The sequence below is a fragment of the Puma concolor genome, chromosome B1, assembly GCF_028749965.1.
Source record: "Puma concolor isolate L17-30 chromosome B1, mPumCon1.1.hap2, whole genome shotgun sequence".
Lineage (NCBI taxonomy): Eukaryota > Metazoa > Chordata > Mammalia > Carnivora > Felidae > Puma > Puma concolor.
In genome coordinates, this window is record NC_141670.1 from 144,460,947 (window position 1) to 144,481,460 (window position 20,514).

The 20,514-nt window shown below is 39.1% G+C and overlaps 1 protein-coding gene across 2 annotated transcripts in view; it reads left to right on the top strand.

Moving 5' to 3' along the window:
- The first annotated feature begins 832 nt into the window (after positions 1–832).
- Positions 833–20,514, top strand: part of CCNI (cyclin I) — a 36,938-nt gene continuing 17,256 nt past the window's right edge. The window contains exons 1-2 of one of the 2 annotated variants that reach the window (XM_025921445.2): positions 833–1,388; positions 10,386–10,542. In XM_025921445.2, coding sequence (XP_025777230.1) covers positions 10,429–10,542 — 114 coding nt within the window. In that variant the 5' untranslated portion in view covers positions 833–1,388; positions 10,386–10,428. The remainder of the gene's footprint in view (positions 1,389–10,385; positions 10,543–20,514) is intronic. The other variant, XM_025921446.2, reaches the window with a different exon arrangement.

The following is a 20,514-nucleotide window of genomic DNA, read 5'->3' on the forward strand; positions in this document are numbered from 1 at the left end:
CCCCACACACTCATTAAAGACCTGGTAATAAAACCTACTCAAATACTCAGATGTGTTGGTTAAGCGTATAGAATGCCCTTGGCGCATTACCAAGAAGGTTCCCCACCATCAGGAGTATAATTTACGGTTGTAAAAGACGACTTTAGCACCCAAGAAGGTGCTTATGGATATGAACCTCTGAATTGCCAGATTTCTAAAGCCCTTGAGAATCTACCTCCATCCACTATGCGCCACAGAGAAAAACCGCAATTCTACTTATACGTAATTGTCAGACACTTTTTTGCGAGGTCAACAAAGAATGCAAGATCTTTACACAACAGAGTACCAGCCCCTTCCCAATAAACCCTTCTTACAAGCTCTAGAGACCTATTAGGTTGGATAAAATCAGGTGGCTCTGGGGTCGTCCAGAAGAGCATCCAGACAAAACCCCACCCCCCAAGCGGAGCTCTCAGCCGCTTCTTTCTTCCCCGGGGCGCATGCGCACAGCGCACTCTCCGGCCACCGCACGCCTCTGCCAGCGAGTGGAGAGCGCTTACGTCACTGTGAAGCTGATGATGTGCCCTTCCGCTTCTCCAAGGAAAATGAGTCCGTGCACTTTTGACCTCCCTTAGCACACAGAAAACGTCTTCCTTTCTTCCACCCCAGTGCTAAAGACTTCTCCCTCCCGTCTCCAACAGCTCAGCTTTTTTTTTGCCGGGCTCCTCTGTACGTTCGTAGGACGAGGAAGGCGGCGGAGAGGAAAAACGACAGGGCACGAGACCAGTTTAGCCTTGTTTACAGGGAGTGAGCAAGTCTAGGAATCGGTCCGCGAGGGCGGAGCCGAGGAACCGGCACTTCTTCCTTCCCTCCCCTCCCTCCCCAGCCTTCCCCGCGAGCGGACGCGGCAGCGCCTCTGTCTCGCTTTTTCTTATTTTCCCCCCCTTCCCCTTTTTTTTCCTTTTTCTCCCCTTCCCCCCTTTTCACCATTTCCCCTCGGAGGCGCTTCCCCCGGGCAGGGGCAGAGCCGGTCTCACCCCCCGCCTCTCCCCGGCCCCCGCCGCCCTATGGCGAGAGGGAACCCCCTCCCCACCCGGGCACTAGCGGCGGCGGTTGGAGGAGTGGGACCGGCGGTGGCCGCGGCAGCCTCAGGTCCGGGGAAGTCATGGAACTAATTCGCTGACCCACCGGCCACAGCCGTGCGTCCCGCTCGATCGCCAGCGCCCGCGCTCCCCCGGCCCGGTTCCCCCTCTTCTCCCTCCTCAGTCGGTCCGGTCCTCGTCCCGCGCGCCCCGCCGACGCGCGCTGAGGAAAATGGGGTGGTAACGGGCCCCCGGATGACCCCGCGTCACCACTGTGAGGCCTACAGCTCCGCCGGGGAGGAGGAGGAGGAGGAGGAAGAGGAGGAGAAGGTGAGGGGGCGGGGGGGGGGGGGACTCGCGTCTCCGCGCCCCGCGCTCGCGCCCCCCCCCCCCATTGCCCCTCCACCCCGTGCCACCTGAAGGGAAGCTCCGGGAGCCGCGCTCCGCGGCTGAGGCCCGGCCCCCGCCTCCCCCTCCAAAGGAAACCTTCGCGACCACCCCCCACTCCGCCCTCTCCACGCCAGAACGGTTCAGCACCTGCCCAGTTTGTAAACGGTTCTGCTGTGTTCCCTTTCGGGCTAGTTTTTTGTCAGCGAGTAACTTTTTTGTAGCAGCAGCAAATTGTCTACTTTGGTGCACTGGGCACCTCGAGCCTGTGTAACACACAAAGAAGGAGACACACCCCCACCCTTAGACTTCAACACTACTGCGGGAGCCAAAGGAAGATAATTGACATTGCAAAGCGGAATGAATGCCAAAAGATCCGTTGAACGGCCAGTACTGCGGGCACTCGCGGGAGGGGAATGTTACCCCGGGTGTGAGTGGGTGGGGGAAATTGGAAAGGAGGTGAGATAGAAAGGCGGGGTTGAAGTCCCCGAAATTTTGAAAAGAGGACAGAACGGCCCCCTCTTGAGCTCGAGGTTCCATTGCAGGTCATTTGGGCAAGGGTTGAGAGTTGGGTAGCAAAGTAGTGGAAGGTGTTCCTGGGGAGGTAGAATGGAGTCACTGAAGGCCTCTGAATGTCAAGCTCAAGTCTTCAGCTTTTTTATTCTCTCAGTGGAGAGCGCCTCCGTTTGAGGAGCAGGGTATGATGTTAATAAATAACACTTGTTGAACCTTTTTATCTGACGGCATTGTTCAAAGCAGTTTGCAGCTCACTGAAGCCTCAAAAGGACTCGTGGTGAGGCAGGTAGTTCGGGAGCCTTAGTTTATCCAAGAGGAAAACTGAGGGTCCACAGGATGAAGTAATTTACCCTGTAGGTGACAGCTAGAGCCGGGTGGCCAGAATTCTGGCCCGTACAGCCTATGTTGTAGAGTCTCTAATTTACCGAAAAATGCATTTGTTGAAAACATTAACGATAGGATTATCTGCTTCTGCTTTTTCCACGTGATTTGTGGTAGATGAGATAGAAGGTAGTGGACAAATAATGAAGAATGAACAGGGTTTAGATTTGCAGATTTGGAACCAGAAGGATGGGAGATTCTGAACTTCTGGACTGGGATAAATTTCTTACTACTGATGTAGAGCAGACTAGTTAGAATCAGCATGTGTGGGGAAGGCACGGTAGCGATGATTTGCAGCGACCGATAACTGGGTTTAAGCGACAGTGTGACTCCTAGTAGGTTAGAATGGAGCTCTACGAAGGTTTTTGGTGAAGACTGGAAGCTGAGAGCGTGTACACGTTTTATTCCGATTGTAAAATACTTTAAAAACGAAAGGTACCTTTCTGTACGTTTCTTCATCTTTAAAAATGGGTGTAATAATAATACCAACTTTGTTAGGTTGTATAAGGATTAAATGAGTTCATATGGTGTAATACTTTGAACAATACCTGGCTGAGTCGTAAGCACTGATTGCTTTTTCTTATTCAGAACTTAAGCATAAGCTATTTATTAGGCATAGTGCTAAACTCTGGAGTGTTTGCTATCAAAGAACTCAGGGTTAGTAGGAGAGACAGGTCTATCACAGAGCAGATAAATTCAAAAGTAGGATTATGTCCAAGTACAGATGTGAGAAGGCAGGGTACTATTTACAGACCTGTGCAAATGACAGCTCCGTAGAAAGGGAAGTGCCAGCTAGAGAAGGACATTTCAGGTTGAAAGACCAGTGTGTGGAAAGGCATGGAGCTAGGGAAGCAAACAGCAGGCTGTTTTGGAATTACAAGTACCTGCAGTTCATTATTAGGTTAGGAACATAAAGTCAAGATGGTCACATTAAAATCCCTCTTTTTAGAATAGGAACTTAGTTCCAGAAGTCAGCATCAGTACAGAATTATTTTAATGGAGTTGGTGTTATGGTGACAATAAATATAAGAATTCTGTATTAATAAAGTTTCTGTTGTTTATCCAGCCCTGTGCAGCACGTTTTCTTAGAAGAGCAGGAGGCTCTGTATGTAGATTTGTAATTTAGTTTATACTGTACAGTAGGCATTTTATAAACTATTCACTCATACATTAAGTTATTTGATAAACATGGAGAAAGAAGCAGCAGTGGTAATTGAAAGAATGGCAGGAGAAATGTGAAACTACTGTAAAGTTAGAAGTGTATGGAATATGCCAACCAAAACAATCTTTTTGTTTCTTAGTTCCTAGAGACTTCTAGCTGTCTGAGCATTCAAAGTTTTGGATGTAACTAATGGCATAAAATAATAAGATATATATAACCATAAAGTTCTAGTATTTCAAACAGTAAAATTATATTTTAAGTGTTTGTATTTTAAAAAAAAAAAATTTTTTTTAATGTTTATTTTTGAGAAGGAGAGAGCATAAGTGAGGGGCAGGGAGAGAGGGAGACACAGAATCCGAAGCAGGCTCCATCCAGGCTCTGAGCTGTCAGCACCGACGGGACATGGGGCTTGAACTCATGAGCAGTGAGATCATGACCTGAGCCGAAGTTGGATGCTCAACGACCTAAGCCATCCAGGCGCCCCTGTATTTTATTCTTCAGCAGGTTTCATTATTCATCTAACTTAATCTATTTTACACATCAGAAAACAAACTTGTGCATTATCAGAGAAACAAAACTCAAGTTAATGTTTTCTTCACTGTACCATTATTTGTCTTACTAGAATCTTAAAAAAGGAATCTAAAAGGTGTCCTGGTAATATAAATACTTCCATAACTTGTCTTCTGTTGGGGGGGGAGGGAGGTTTTCCAACATTCTTAACTTGAGAGTAATTTCAAAAAGAAACCCTATTCCTAGATTCATCTATCATTAATATATCACCCCACTTGTTTTATCATTTATCCTCTCTTTCTTTGTCGCATATATATGTTGCATGCATTATGGCCCTTTACTCCTAAGTATTTTACTGTGTATTTCCCAAAAAATAGGAATATTCTCTTATAGAATTGCAGTAAAGTTATCATTAGTAAGTTTAACATTGATAACATTTTTAAAAAATCTTTTTAAAATGTTTACTTTTTGAGAGGAGAGAGCATGAGGAGCAGAGAGACAGAATCCAAATAGGGTCCAGGCTCTGAGCTGTCAGCACAGAGCCTGGCATGAGGCTAAACTCCCAACCGTGAGATCATGACCTGAGCTCAACCCAACTGAGCCACCCAGGTGACCTTAACATTGATAACATCTACTTTAATTTGTCTGTTCCCATTATGTCAGTTGACCCAGTAATGACTTTTAGCAGTTTATCTTCCCAGTACAGGATTGAGTCTACGGTCAGATATTGAACTTCCATTTTTCTGTAGCCTCTGATCTGGAATATTTCTGCAAGTGTCCTCCATGCTTTTTTCTTTCACTTGGATTATTTATGTCTTATTTTTGAAAGATAAAGGAAGTTTTAACTCTTTATTTTTTGTTACATTCCCCTAGTGTGAGCAAAGAATGGTTCCTTTATTTACTCATTTTCATATGGTGTATTACATAAATTGATTTCCTGAATGTTAAAGCAACTTTGCATTCCTGGGCTAAATCCCACTTGATTACGGTGTATAGTCTTTTATTTATTTATTTATTTATTTTTTTGCTAGTATTTTGTTAAGGAATTCCACATCTGCATTTAGAAGAGATGTTCATGGGGCACCTGGATGGCTCAGTCGCTTAGACGTCTGACTTCAACTCAGGTCATGATCTCATGGTTCATGGGTTCGAGCCCTGCGTTGGGCTCTGTGCTGATAGCTCAGAGCCTGGAGCCTGCTTCGAATTCTGTGTCTCCCTCTCTCTGTGCCCCTCCCCTGCTTGCTCTCTGCCTGTCTCTCTCTCTCAAAAATAAATGAAAATTAAAAATTAAAAAAAGAATAGATGTTCATCAATAGTTTTCTAGTGCTGTTGTCTTTGCTTCACTGGCCTTATAAAGTAAGTTGAGAAATGCTCTTTACTTTTTGGAGGAGTTTGTGAAGAATTTTTAAAATTTTTCTGCAGATGTTTGGTAGAATTCACTAGTAAGCCACTTGGGCATAGGCTTTTCTTTGACAATTGTTTGTTTATTGAATCAGTTTCTTGTATGGCTGTTCAGCTTTTTCTGTTTCTTTTGAAGTCCGTTTTGATAATCTGTGGTTCTAGGTGCTTGTCCATTTCATGCAAATTGTCCAATTTATTTGCAAACAATTCATAAAATTTCTTTATAATACCTTTTATTTCTACAGCATAGGTGGTAATGTCTTTTCTTTATTCCTGATTTTAGTACTTTAACCTTTCTGTTTTTTCTTGGTTGGTGTAGCTAAAGGTTTGCCAATTTTGTTGATCTTTTCAAAGAACCAACTTTTGGTTTCATTGATTTTTCTCTATTTCTCTATTCCTTCATTAATTTCTGCTCATATTTTTTCTGATTTGCTTTTGGTATAGTTTGCTCCACTTGCACCCTATAAGTTTTGGCATATTAGGTTTTCTTTTTCATTCATCTTGAAGTATTTTCTAATTTCCCTCATGATTTCTTCTTTGACCCAGATTCCTTTGTTTTAAAAACAGTTGTTAAATTGTTTTTAAACAATTGGAAAATAGTTTCTCAAAAATACCCAAAAAACAGAAACTACCCTATGACCCAGCAATTGCACTGCCAGGTATTTATCCAAAGGATACAAAAATGCTGATTTGAAGGGGCACATGCACCCCAATGTTTATAGCAGTACTATCAACAAAGTATGGAAAGAGCCGAATTGTTTGAAATTGTTAAATTTCAAATCTAAATATTTGAAAGTCTTACTTAGAATCTTAACTGTAGAAGATTGAAGAACAGGAATCTCTTGAATCTGATGTTACTCTTCTTTACATGATTTGATGCTGTGCATGCATCTCTGTCCCCTATTCATCCGATTTAAAAGTAATTTTCAAAGCAAACATTTTGAGGGAAGAGTAATCACAGGGGCAGCTAGCCATTGGAGAATGTTGAGAAAGTTGGGGGATCCTGGTGAGCCACCCTGTTGGGTGTAGCTAATAGAATGAAACAGGTAACTTTCGACAAGAGTTAATTATGTACTAAAATGGTAAAGAAAAAGCCTTAGAACCAATGAAGTTTAATCTCCAACTAATATAGGTGTTTTTTCTAAATATCTCTTAACAGATGGTCATCTAGCTTATACTCCATTTCCAAGGTTAATATTTATATCTGCTTCAGATGAAATTATAGTGACTTTGTTCATCTAATTTTAGAGAATCTGGGAAAACTACCAAGGCAACAAAATTGGAATCTCAGAACACCTCAGCGTAATGTAACAATAGTTAGAATCTAATAAGGTGACTCTCCTTCAAGATGATTTTTTTAAAAAGAAAGAGTATATTTATGGTCCTGAACAAGGTCCCGTCTACCTTCAAAAAAAGGGCACCAAAACTGCACGCACAATGGAGTGGGGCAGGTGAAGAGAATTTGCCTGAGTGTACCTTAGTAAGTCTTAAGAGTTTTAGTTGACCATAAATTCTATCTGAATTGATAGTGTGATGCAGACTCCAAAAAAAATAGCTAATGATCTTAGACTGTATCAATACTGAAACTGGTGCTAATTTAGAAGAACAAAAATCATGTCATGTGAGGAAACCTTGAACAGTTTTACAGCTATGAAAAAGATGAGTTGGTGGGCATGGTAGCCGCTTTCAAACATTTGAAGGATTGGCTTGTGAAAGATTAGATTTGGGTTTGTTCGTTTTGCTTCTTGGTGGTTTTTGTTTTTTGCCCCAAGGATTGAAACCAGCCTTTGGTTGAGTCCCAGTTTTATCAGGGTTCTATGAGTGATAAAAAGGTAATATTGGTAGGTATCATTTCATTATCCTATTGTTTATTATTTCATAGGAGGTATAGTGGGAAGGGATAGAACCTGGTACTGGCACAAAAACAGACACATGGATCAATGGAACAGAATACAGAACCCAGAAATGGAACCACAAATGTGTGGCCAACTAATCTTTGACACCGCAGGAAAGAATATCCAATGGAAAAAAAAGCAAGTGTTGTTGGGAAAACTGGACAGTAATGTGCAGAAGAATGACCACTTTCTTACACTGTACACGAAATAAAGTCAAAATGTATGAAAGGCCTAAATGTAAGACAAGAAACGATCAAAATTCTAGAGGAGGACACAGGTAATAACCTCTTTGACTTCACTGTGACAACTTCTTACTAGACATGTCTCAGAGGCAAGGAAAACAAAAGCAAAAATGAACCATTGGGACCTCATCAAGATAAAAAGCTGCACAGTGAAAAAAACAACAAAACTAAGAGGCAGCCTACAGAATGGGAGATGATATTTGCAAATGACTATTGGATAAAGGGTTAGTATCCAAAACCTAGGAATAATTTACCAAACTCAACACCCAAAAAACAAATAATCTAGTGAAGAAATGGGCAGAAGACATGAACAGACACTTTTTCAAAGAAGACATCCAGATGACTAACGGACACATGAAAAGATGCTCAACCTCACTTCGTCATCAGGGAAATACAAATCAAAACCACAATGAGATACCACCTCACACCTGTCAAAATGGCTAAAATGAACAACTCTGGAAATAACATGTTGACGAGGATGCAGAGAAAGGGGAACACTTTTGCACTGTTGGTGGGAATGCATACTGGTGCAGACACTCTGGAAAATAGTTTCTCAAAAATACCCAAAAAACAGAAACTACCCTATGACCCAGCAATTGCACTGCCAGGTATTTATCCAAAGGATACAAAAATGCTGATTTGAAGGGGCACATGCACCCCAATGTTTATAGCAGTACTATCAACAAAGTATGGAAAGAGCCCAAATGTCCATCAACTGATGAATGGATAAAGAAGATGTGGTATATATATATACAACAGAATATTACTCAGCAGTTAAAAAAAAAAAAATGGAATCTTGCCATTTGCAACAGTGTGGATGGAACTAGAGTGTATTATGCTAAGCAAAATAAGAGAAAGACAAATAAGATTTCACTCCTATGTGGAATTTAAGAAATGAAACATGAAAATAGGAAAAGGGAAGGAAAAGTAAGAAAAACAGGGAGGCAAACCACAAGAGACTCCTAATTACAGAGAATAAACTGAGGGTTGCTGGAGGGGAGTTGATTGGGGGGATGGGCTAAATGGGTGATGGACATTAACGAGGGCACTTTTAGGGATGAGCACTGGGTGTTATATGTAAGTGATGAGTCACTTAATTTTCTTAAAACCATTACTATGCTGTAAACTAACTTGGATTTAAATTAGAGGAAAGAGTACCTGGAGTTGAGGATAAGGGTGGCATGGAAATTGAATAAGTTTATTTGTTTTAAAAAATTTTTAATTTTATTTAAAACAAATTTTCATGTCAATTCTAGGCATTTAAATTTTTTTTTAATCCCATAAATTTGAAGCGCATACATAATATACACAGTTGAAAAATGAAATAGTTATATGAGGTTTATAATGAAGAACCGCAGTCTCCTGCTTCTGGACATTCTCACCCTTTTCTCACTTTCTTGAGGTGAATCTCTGAGCACTTATCTGTTTCTCTTGTTATTTAAGATATTTTCAAATAACTTGCCCTACCGTTTTTTTGATATTTCAGTTTTAGGTATTAATAGTTTTCCTACTGTGACATGTAAAGGGGTGGCTCTCGTTTTACCTTGTAATACCTCTCATCTTCTCAGTGCAGTTTTATCCGTTTGATAAAGTCCCTATTTAGTATATTCATTATTATTGTTATGTACATGTCGATATTATTACGTTTGCCTTCTTGCATAATCTTTTTTTCTGATATTAATTACCCTTTCATTTCCTTAGCTTTTATCAAATCTAGTTGAGTCTTGCCACATTTTAGCTTCTCAGTCCAATTTTTTTTTATTTTGAGAGAGACAAAAGGACAGAGTGTGAGTGGGGGAAGGGCAGAGAGAGAGAATCCCAAGTAGGCTCTGTGCTGTCAGCACTTGGGGTGGGGTTGGGGGCGGTGGGGTTGTGCTTGATCTCACAAACCTTGAGATAGTGACCTGAGCTGAAATCAAGTCAGATACTTAACCAGCTGAGCCCACGTAGGCACCCCTCAATCCAATTTTCTAAGCATGGTTGTACATCTCAGTCTCTAGTTTCTTTTTCTTTTCTTTCTTTATTTTATTCTATTATTTTTTTAAAAAAAACTTAAAGACCTTTCTCCTGGACTTTCAGTTGCACTGCACTGATCTGGACTGTTGCTCTTTAGACTTGCTCATTTTAGGGTGCCCGTCACTTTATCGTTGAGTTTTCTAGATGATCACTCTCTAGTAGAACTTTCTGCAGTGATACAGATGTTCCTTTTCTGCACTATCTGATGCAGTATCCACAAACTACATGTGGCTATTGAGCATTTGAAATGGGGCAGTAGTGACTGAGGAATTATATTTTAACTTCATTTAATTCTAATATAAATAGTTCTGTGTTTAGTTAGCGGACACTGTATTGGAAGCACAAATAAAGACGATTTCATACTGATTATATGGGAATGAGTGGGATATAATGCTATGGATTTCATTTTTTTTTAATGAAAGAAAAGGTTAGTAACCTTTATCTGATTAGATTTTTAAGAGGAATATTTGGGATAACTACTTCTAAGAATTACTAGTATGAAAATCCAATGACTTAAAATTTGTTGGCACAATTTGAGATGTAATAATATATTTTCTTCAGAGTCTATAGGTTCTATCAATTTTATGTCCATGTTTTTATTGTCTTTACTACTGGGTTTCATATTAAAAGTGAATATGTTTAGGTAACATAATTATTGTAACATTTTAATGTATTTTAAAGACCTATGAAATCCTATACTGCCTTGTAACATTCTTATTTTGTTTTATGAATTGCTTAATAAGAACAACAGATTTGTACAATGCTACATGTACTCTATAATTAAAGAAAAAGCATTGTTTTATATTTGATTTTATAGGTAGCTACATCAAGCTGGGAGGCAGGCAGATCCAAAGGATATCATGAAGTTTCCAGGGCCTTTGGAAAACCAGAGATTGTCTTTCCTGTTGGAAAAGGCAATCTCTAGGGAAGCCCAGATGTGGAAGGTGAATGTGCCGAAAATGCCTACCAATCAGGTAATGATTTTTCTCTTCACTCTAGATAGATGACTTAGAAATAAGTGTACTACTCTCATATAGTGGTGTCTTGACACTGCATGGGAGAAATACATACTATTAAAGGATATGCTCTATTTTTTATTTAAGAAACTTCTTGTTTCATTCTGAAACAAGAATGAACTTTTTGTTAGTTTGTGTTATCTGAGTTACAGCTTTAAGAAGATACATTTGTTCTCTTTCACTATAGCCCAGTGCTAACACCAATAAGCCTTCTTTATTTCTAGGTATATAGTTAGCTATGGAAGCTGAAATTATCTTTAGTACACAAAAATTGTTCTTTCTTTCTTGAATATTTATAAGGGGTTCAAGTAAGCTACTAAGATAATGCCAATGTTGGATGCTTCTAGAGAGATAGGCTTCTTACCACTCAATTACTATTAGCCATATGCCTTTTCTTTTAGAAATGTTTATGCTTCTAACATATAATCCTATTAATGTTTTTTTTTAACAAATAATTATTCAGTTTATGCACTTCCAAAGCTTATTTTATAAGCTCTTTTTTATCCCTAGTATCTTGCATTGTGCTTGGGATAAAGAACAGTGGCCAAGAAATTTTTGATCTGTGTAGGTAAATGAATAGCAAATATCTGAGTTCCTCCTTTGTTGGTTTAGGTTAACCTTTGTTTGTAGGTTTTTGAAATCTAAATGCATCTTCTAATTCTAACCTATTTCTGTCATTCTTTGTCACAAGCTGATGAAAAATGTTTTGCATTTATTGTTACTTATTTGTCATTTAGCAGATTGAAATTAGTTAACTGGAGTGTGTTACCATATTTAATCCTTTGAAATAGGTAATAGTCCCTTTGCTCAAGACTTTATAAATTATTTTTAACGTTTATTTATTTTTGAGACAGAGAGAGACAGAGCATGAATGGGGGAGGGTCAGAGAGAGAGGGAGACACAGAATCCAAAGGAGGCTGCAGGCTGTGAGCTGTCAGCACAGAGCCTGATGCAGGGCTCGAACTCATGGACTATGAGATTCATGACCTGAGCCGAAATCGGACGCTTAACCGACTGAGCCACCCAGGCGCCCCAGGACTCAAGACTTTAATAAGTAGTAGAGTTATAATTTGAACCTGAGGTAGTTCTCTTCCCATTATACTTTGTTTTCAGTTTTTACTTTTATGTACTTGTGTGATTTTTAATTTTTTTATTACTTTTTTTTTTAAAGTTTATTTATTTTGAGAGAGAGCGAAAGAGTGCAAGCTGGGAAGGGGAAGAGAGAGGGAGAGACAGAATCCCAAGCAGGCTCTGCGCCATCAGCACAGAGTCCGATGTGGGGCTCAATCCCACGAAACATGAGATCATGACCTGAGCTGAGATCAAGAGTCGGATTCTTAACCAACTGAGCCACCTAGGCACCCCATCTTGTGTGATTTTTTTAGATTACTTGGGAATTCAGTCATTCAGTAAATGTTCATTAAGTAACTGTTACATTCTGAGCACTTCTAAGCATTGAAGATACATCAGTGAGAAAACTGAAATTCCTGTCCTTGTGTTCTGACATTCTGGTATGCCTCAAAGCTTAAATACACCTGGCTTTAGAACCATTTCTTTCTTCCTTCTTCTGCCGTCTCCTTGAGTCAGCATGTAACCAACAATAATATTCTTTTACAACATAGTCTTTAAAGGTGATACTCTACCAAGATTATAGTATATTGCTATGTTATCACTTAACCTGGCCTATTTCTATAGGTGACTTAGTAAATACTACTGAGGTAATACCAGAGAATAGAACAGTATTAAACTTCTAAGAGGGAATACTTAAGGATTTGCTTTTAGTAACATCAAGTAGAAGCCAAAGTTAATTCTCAAATGTGGATGGGCTTGTTCTGATGGAGATAGGGAATAGGGTAGGGATAAGAGGAAAGAGCTGTAAGGGCTGGAGCCACTTTCCATAGTAACCCCCAAAGACACTTCTGTATTCTAGTTCTAATTTTTTTATTTTCTTCTATCACTCTTCACGGACTGGCTTTTTTACTTCTCTTTCCACGATTACTTCTAATCATGTTTTCCCTTCTTGATTTCTTGGAGAAAAGAAACAGTCTTGTTGTTAAGCCATATACATACTTTGTCCAACTTTTCTAATGTTTTTTTAAGTGCTGGTAAAAATGGAAAAATAAAATATTTTAATTTTCTGCTTTGCGTCTTTCCTTCAGTTTCCTTATGTTTCTTTCTCTACCTAAACTCTACCTCTGGATCACTCTCTTACAGTTCTCTTTTAATGTGCAGCTCGTATCCCCAAGTTTAGAACAGAGTGGTCACACGAGAATGTTATACACCTATCACTCCCTGTGTGTGTGCTTCTACAGCACTTTTTATTTCCCTTATAGCACACAATATTATTTCCTAATGATGTGATTGTGAGTTCCTTTGGGCTAGGGTTGTGTTATTTTATTTACTGGCATATAATAGACATATAGTAGTAAACATTTACTGGCATATGATATAGTAGTAAACATCTTTTAAATGAATATTATCATTTCTTTGTAATTATTTCAGGTTAGAGAAGTTCTTTTACATAATAGTACGTTCAATTACACGATAATTTTGTTATATGAATTTGGGGGAAAAATTGAAGACTGGTCAAAGTGACATGCACTTTCAGATATTCTTTATTTTGCTAAAGTGCTTTTGATATGCAAAGACAAAACTGTGCTTGAAGCTGTTACTATAAAGATGGTTTTCATTAGAAGTTTGAAACTCTAAGGAATCTTCAAAGGCCATATAATTATGTAGTTTCCAATACATGATCTTGAGCCACTGGGCTTCTGAGTGTATCAGAGTCACCCAGGAGATGTCTTACAGAGATTCCAGGCCTCACTCAGACTTCTTGGGCTTGTGGTGGCAATTATGGAAATATGTATTTTAAAAAGCTTTATAGTTTTATTAACATGAATTAGATTTGGGAATCACTGATTTACTCTAACCACACAGTAGAAAAGTTCTCCTTCTAACATCTCTGGTAAGTGATCCTCTGTTTTGGATATTTTATTCATTCTACTATGGAAAAACTATAAATTATTGTCAAGTTTTTCCTAAATTGAACCTGAAAACTCCTTCTTTCTAGTGGCCACTTACTGGTTCTAGTTTTGTCCACTGGAGCAATACAGAATAAATTTCCTTGTTTTAAGTGGTAGCCCTTTATCTATTCAAAAATGTGTTAAGCCCAAAAAGTCATCTCTTTTCCTTTTTTTTTCTTTTTTTCTCTTTCTTTCTTTCTTTCTTTCTTTCTTTCTTTCTTTCTTTCTTTCTTTCTTTCTTTCTTTCTTTCATTCAAGTTAGTTAACGTACAGTGTAGTCTTGGTTTTAGGAGTAGAACCCAGCGACTCGTCTCTTACATATGACACCCAGTGCTCATCACTAAAAGTGCCCTCCTTAGTGCCCATCACCCATTTAACCTATTCCTCTACCCACCTCCCCTCCAGCGACCCTTAGTTTGTTCTCTGTATTTAATAGTCTCTTATGGTTTGTCTCCCTGTTTTTATCTTATTTTTGCTTCCCTTCCCTTATGTTCATCTGTTGTGTTTCTTAAATTCCACATAGGAGTGAAATCATATATTTGTCTTTCTCTGACTTATTTTGCTTAGCATAATACTTGCTAGTTGCATTCACATTGTTGCAAATGGCAAGATTTCATTTTTTTAATTGCGAGTAATATTTCATTGTATGCATATATGTACACACACCCCACATCTTCTTTATCCATTCATTAGTTAATGGACATTTGGGCTCTTTCCATACTTTGTTGATAGTGCTGCTATAAACATTAGAGTGCATGTGCCCCTTCAAATCAGCATTTTTGTATCTTTCGGGTAAATACCTAGTAGTGCAATTGCTGGGTCGTAGGGTAGGTCTGTTTTTAATTTTTTGAGGAACCTCCATACTGTTCTCCATAGTGGCTGCACCAGTTTGCGTTCCAAGTAGCAGTGCAAAAATGTTCCTCTTTCTCCGCATTCTTGCCAACATCTGTTGTTTCCGGAGTTGTTCATTTTAGCCATTCTGACAGGTGTGAGGTGGTATCTCATTGTGGTTTTGATTTGTATTTCCCTGATGACGAGTGAGGCTGAGCATCTTTTCATGTGTCTGTTAGTCATCTGGATGTCTTCTTTGAAAAAGTGTTCATGTCTTCTGCCCATTTCTGCACTAGATTATTTGTTTTTTGGGTGTTGAGTTTGGTAAATTCTTTCTAGATTTTGGATACTAACCCTTTATTCCAATAGTCATTTGCAAATATCTTCTCCCATTCTGTAGGCTGCCTCTTAGTTTTGTTGATTGTTTCCTTCACTGTGCGACATCTCTCTTGTTTTTTAACCATTTTTTGATTAAGATTTCTCTCGTACCACCCCATGGTTTCTTTTTCAAGATCTACTCTTTTTAGTGTGTTTCTTAAGTTGTGATCTTTCAGTTGTAGTTAATAATAAGCAATGAAGTGAAACTATTACTTTATCTTGGTTTGATAATTTCATTAAAGCAGCCTAAATTTAGTTTAGTTTTGGCAGCATCATGTTGGCTTATTGAACTTGTTTTTAAAGCCGCCTTTTTTTTTTTAAACATTTTTTTAAAATGTTTATTTATATTTGAGAGAGAAAGACAGAGGGTGAGAGGGGGGAGGGGCAGAGAGAGAGGGAGACCGAATCCGAAGTAGGCTCCAGGTTCTGAGCTGTCAGCACAAAGCCCAATGCAGGGCTCAAACTCACAAGCAGTGAGATCATGACCTGAGCCGAAGTCGGACACTTAACCAACTGAGCCACCCTGGTGCCCCTCCCTCTCTTTAAATACTGCATTGCCTTAGTTATTATAGCATTATAATAAGTGTTTGGTGGCATAAACTTTGTGTTTTTCTCAAGATTGTGTTGGCTATTCTTAGCCCTTTGCTCTTTGAATATATTTTAAAATGCACTGGTCAATTAAAAAGTTTGGGGAGTCAGTTACTGAATCTGTCAGTTTGGGGAGAATTCTTTGTAATATGAGTCTTCCATTTCATGAACATAGACTATCTCTCCATGTTCTTTAAAGTTGGTCCTCTGGGGCACCTGGGTGGCTCAGTCCGTAAAGCATCTGACTTCGGCTCAGGGCATGGTCTCACGGTTCATGAGTTTGAGCCCCTTGTCAGGCTGTGTGCTGACAACTCGGAGCCTGGAGCCTGCTTCAGATTCTGTCTCTCTCTCTCTGTCTCTCTGTCTCTCTCTCTGTCTCTCTCTCTCTCTCTAGCCCCACTTCCTCTGCTTGCGCTCTGTCTCTCAAAACTGAATAAATGTTAAAAAAAAAAAAAAATTAAAGTTGGTCCTAAGTTTCTTTTAATAATGGTTCGTAGTTTAGGTTTATTTCTAGATATTTGAGTCTTGGTGAGGCTATTACAAATGGTATTTTAGATTTTTTATTTTTTTAATATGCTGTTTCTGTACACGTATATGGAAATAAAATAGCTTTTTATATATTGATTATACTAAATTAGCTTACAGACTGATTTGTATTTTTTTATTTAAAAAAATTTTAATGTTTATTAGTTTTGAGAGAGAGCTAGAGCGCGTGAGCTGGGGAGGGGCAGAGAGAGAGCGAGAGACACAGAATCCGAAGCAGGTTCCAGGCCTCCAGCTGTCAGCACAGAGGCCAAGGTGGGGTTTGAACTCACAAACCGTGAGATCATGACCTGAGCCAAAGTCAGACACTTATGCAACTGAGCCACCCAGGCATCCCAGACTCATTTGTATTTTTGTATATTATACATAGACATGTTTACTATAAATAATCATGGTTTTGTTTCTTCCTATCCAGTTCTTAATACTTCTTATTTATTTTTCTTGTTTTATGGAATTAGCTAGGGCCTCCAGAATCCCACTGAATATAAGTAGCAAGTATCTTTGTCTCAGTTTTAGTTTGAGGGGAAAGTTTTGAGTATTTCACCATTATGTATAATATTTGTTATATATTCTTTAGGTCATCTTGATCAGATTGGGAAGATTATCTCCCTTAATTTGTCAAGAGATTTTTTTCTAAATAGGTATTAAGGTTTTTTACATCATTGGATTTTGTTAAGTTTGCTTAGGAATATTGCATTTATGTTCATGGGTAAGATTGGTTTGTAATGCCTTTTGTCAGGTTTTCATAATAAAGTATGCTGGCTTTGTAAAGTGAATTGGGAAATGTTCCTGCTTTTTTTAAAAAAAAATGCTCTCAATTTGTTTAGGTCGGTGTTATTTCTTTCTTAAAGGTTGGCAGGTTCCACTGGGGGCCTAGAGATTTATTTGTGGGAAAGTATTAAATAATTCAATTTCTTTGGTAAATGTGAGACTAATCAGGTCTTCGTTTAAATCTTATTTTAGTTTTGTAAATTGTGTTTTTCAAGGAATTCATTTATTTCATTTAAATTGTCAAATTATTTGTGTAAAGTTGTTTAATATCATGTTTCTTTTTTTTTAAAGGTAGAGAGAGTGCACACATGAGCAGGGGAGGGGGAGAGAGAGAGAGAGAGAGAGAGAGAGAGAGAGAGAGAGAGAATTGTAAGCAGGCTCCATGCCCAGCACAGAGCCCCCACATGTGAGTTGATCTCACAACCATGAGATCACGACCTGAGTGTAAATCAAGAGTCAGACGCTCAACCAGCTGAGCCACCCAGGCAGCCCTATAATATCTTTTTAACATTGAAAAAGTTCATAATGATGTTCTTTTTTCATTTACTTAGTGATTTGTGCTTTTTTTTTTGATTAGTGTTTCTAGAGATCTGTGGATTAGTCTTTTAGTTCTGTTGATATTCCCTGTTGTACATTTGCTTTTTTTTTTTTTTTTTTAAGTAGGCTTCCCACCCAGCACAGAACCCAGTGTGGGGCTTGAACTCAAGACTGTGGCATCCAGACCTGAGCTGAGGTCGAGTTGGATGCCTGAGCCACCCAGGCACCCCACACATGTGTTTTCTTTGCTCTTTTTTTCATTTCTTGCTTCTGTTACCTTTGTGTAATTTGCTGTTCTTTATCTTGAAGTAGATGCTTAAAAAATTGATTCTTCTATTTTAAGATACACATTTAAAATTAAGGTTTCCTCGAAGTGTAGTTGTTCAACCATGTCTCATTTGCCTCATGGGGTTCTTAATTTCAGTTACTATATTTTTTAGTTCTAGAATTTCCTTTTGGATTTTTTTATAGGTATCATTTTTCTAGTGAAATTCTTCATTTTTTCATCTATTTTCCTGCTTTTCCTCTATTTTCTTGTATGTTAAGTCCTTTTTTCCTTTTTTTAAAAATGTTTATTTATTTATTTTGAAAGAGAGCACGAGCAGGGGAGGGGCAGAGAGAGAGGAAGAGAGAGAATCCCAAGCAGAGGCTCTGCACTGTCAGCACAGAGCCTGATGTGGGGCCCTATCCCATGAACCACGAGATCATGCCCTGAACTGAAACCAAGAGTTGGATGTTCAGCTGACTGAGCCACCCACGTGTCCCTTAAGTCCTTTTCTGATAATTCAAAGATCTAGGTCTTTTTGTTGTTAATCCCTTTTTTCTCTTGGTTTTTGGTCACTTCGTTCTTTTATCATACCTCCTTAATTTTTCTTAATTAAGTTTTTAATTTTAATTCCAGTATTGTTAACATACAGTGTTATATTAGAGTCCAGATGTACAATATAGTGATTCAGTGTATCTATTCCTTACTCAGTGCTCATCAAGATAAGTGTATTCTTAATCCCTTTCACCTATTTCACCCATTCCCCCCCACCATCCTCCCCTCTGGCAACCATCAACTTGTTGTCTGTAGTAGAGTCTATTTCTTGGTTTGTGTGTCTCTCTCTTTTTCTCCCCTTTTGTTCGTTTGTTCCATTTCTTAAATTCCACATATGAGTGAAATCATATGGTATTTGCCTTTCTCTGACTGACTTTGCTTAGCATTATACTATATAGCATACCCAATAATTTTTAATTGGATGCTGAACATTATGAAAAATTGTAAAGGCTCTAGATGTTTTCTTGTTACAGAAGGGTTCAGTCTTTTTTTGGTGGGCAAACTGAGTAGGAGATGAATCGCTTTAACCCAGTCAGAGATGGTGCTGATTGAAGTCTGGGCAGCAGTTGGGTATGGCTTCATCTGCCTCTGGTTTACCCCCCTCCTAGAGTGTAACCAAGAATTCCACCGGAGAACTTGGGAGGTTGCTGAAGGGTGCTGAACTCATTCTTCCTTTTCAGAGGCTTTTGCTTAGCTTCTTACATCTCTATCCTTCCCAACTTCAGAATTTCATTCAAGGGATTCCTGGGTGGCTCAGTTAAGAGTCCTGTTTTGGTTTCTGCTCAGGTCACGATCTCATGGTTCATGAGTTCAGGTCCATGTCAGGCTCTGCACTATTAGTGCAGAGCCTGCTTGGGATTCTTTCTCCCTCTGTTGCCTATCCCCCATGTGCTCTCTAGTTCTCTCAAAATAAATAAATAATAAACTTAAAATTTAATTTCAAAATTAAGGGGGAAATCAACTGAGTGTCACATTTAGTTCTCTGACCCTCCCTGTCCCTCTAGGTTCTTGGCTCCTCAAGTCTCCATATTTTGTCTCTAGCCCTATAAAAGCCTCAAAAGCTCTGTAGGTTTCCTTGCCCATACTCAGTCTTTTGGCATACTCACAGGAGGGGCAGATGCCCTGAAGGAAAACTACTATAGAATATTGATTCCTCTCGTTTAAGGTTTCCCCATATTCAAAAGTGAATAGAGCACTCCTGTGAAAACTTTTGTAAGCTGAAATGTTGTAAAGTGAAGAAACAATTACCATTAACTTATCAGGGAAATTTTTTGAGTGTTCCTAAACCATCTCTTTGGCTTTTCTGATACCTTAGGAGACATCTTGCTAACAGATGGACAAAGTAACTCAAGATAGTACTGATGCTCACAGACAATGTTCAAGGCCATGGTGGCTTGATGCTGAGATACTGAGTATAGTACTGGGGAAAGGAGATTGGCAGTACCGATCTGCTGCTCTGGGTGTGCCATCACCATCTCCTTAACATCTTGTTGCAAAACAAGTGCCGAATGCTGTGTTTACTTTTTGCCTTTTTTCGTAAAAGTGAAAATTCTCTTCAGAGTTTTTCATGTACTAATGTAGATTTTCAGTAAAAGCTAAGTGACATAACATGGACTTTTGAAATTTGAGCGTACCTGTACCTCACATCCAGGATCTTAGATCTGCAAAGCCTGGTGGTCCTAGAAGTTCTGATGACTTCAAAACAGGTGGTGGTGGTGGTGGTGGTGGTGGTGGTGGTGGTGGTGGTGGTGGTGGTGGTTAATAGCTTTTCTAGTTCTCCGCTGGACTGTAGGTTATTACCTAATCTGTCATAGCGAAAAGCAGAAATGTAACTTTTCTTAATGTTGAACTTTAGAGATGTGACAGGAGAGGCTGTGGGAGCAGAGGAAAGTACTTTGCTCAACTAGAGTTACTAGGAAAAGTGTAGTGAGGAGTGACCATTGAAATAGCTCTTCAAGGATAAATAATAGGACAGGTAAAAGAGAAGGGGTGTGTTCCAACCAGAGGGAACAGTATGAACAGAGGAGCAGTGATATAATAAAATAGCATGGCAGAAGCAAGGAAGGACTATAAATAATACAAGTGCTATCCTTACAGTATGAATTTTAAGGCAGAAAGAGATGGAAGGTGAGTGAGGCTGGAGAGGTAGATCATAGGGATTTGTATGCCATGCCTGGGGGATTGTACTTAATCTTTTAGGTAATGGTGAGCCTTTTAGAGTTTAAAGCTGGGGAGGATTTGTATTTTAATGATCAGAATGTAACATGTGAAATATAAAGCCCTATGTTTTACCAGGTTGAATCAATGCATTATAAATTCTCTTGAGGATTGGTTGTTAACCAATGAACTGAACTCTCTTAACCCTATTTGAGGAATCCACGGAAAAGAAAACATCCCTTGATCAAGAAGTACTATCTGCGGTGGGCAGGCAGTTCTGCT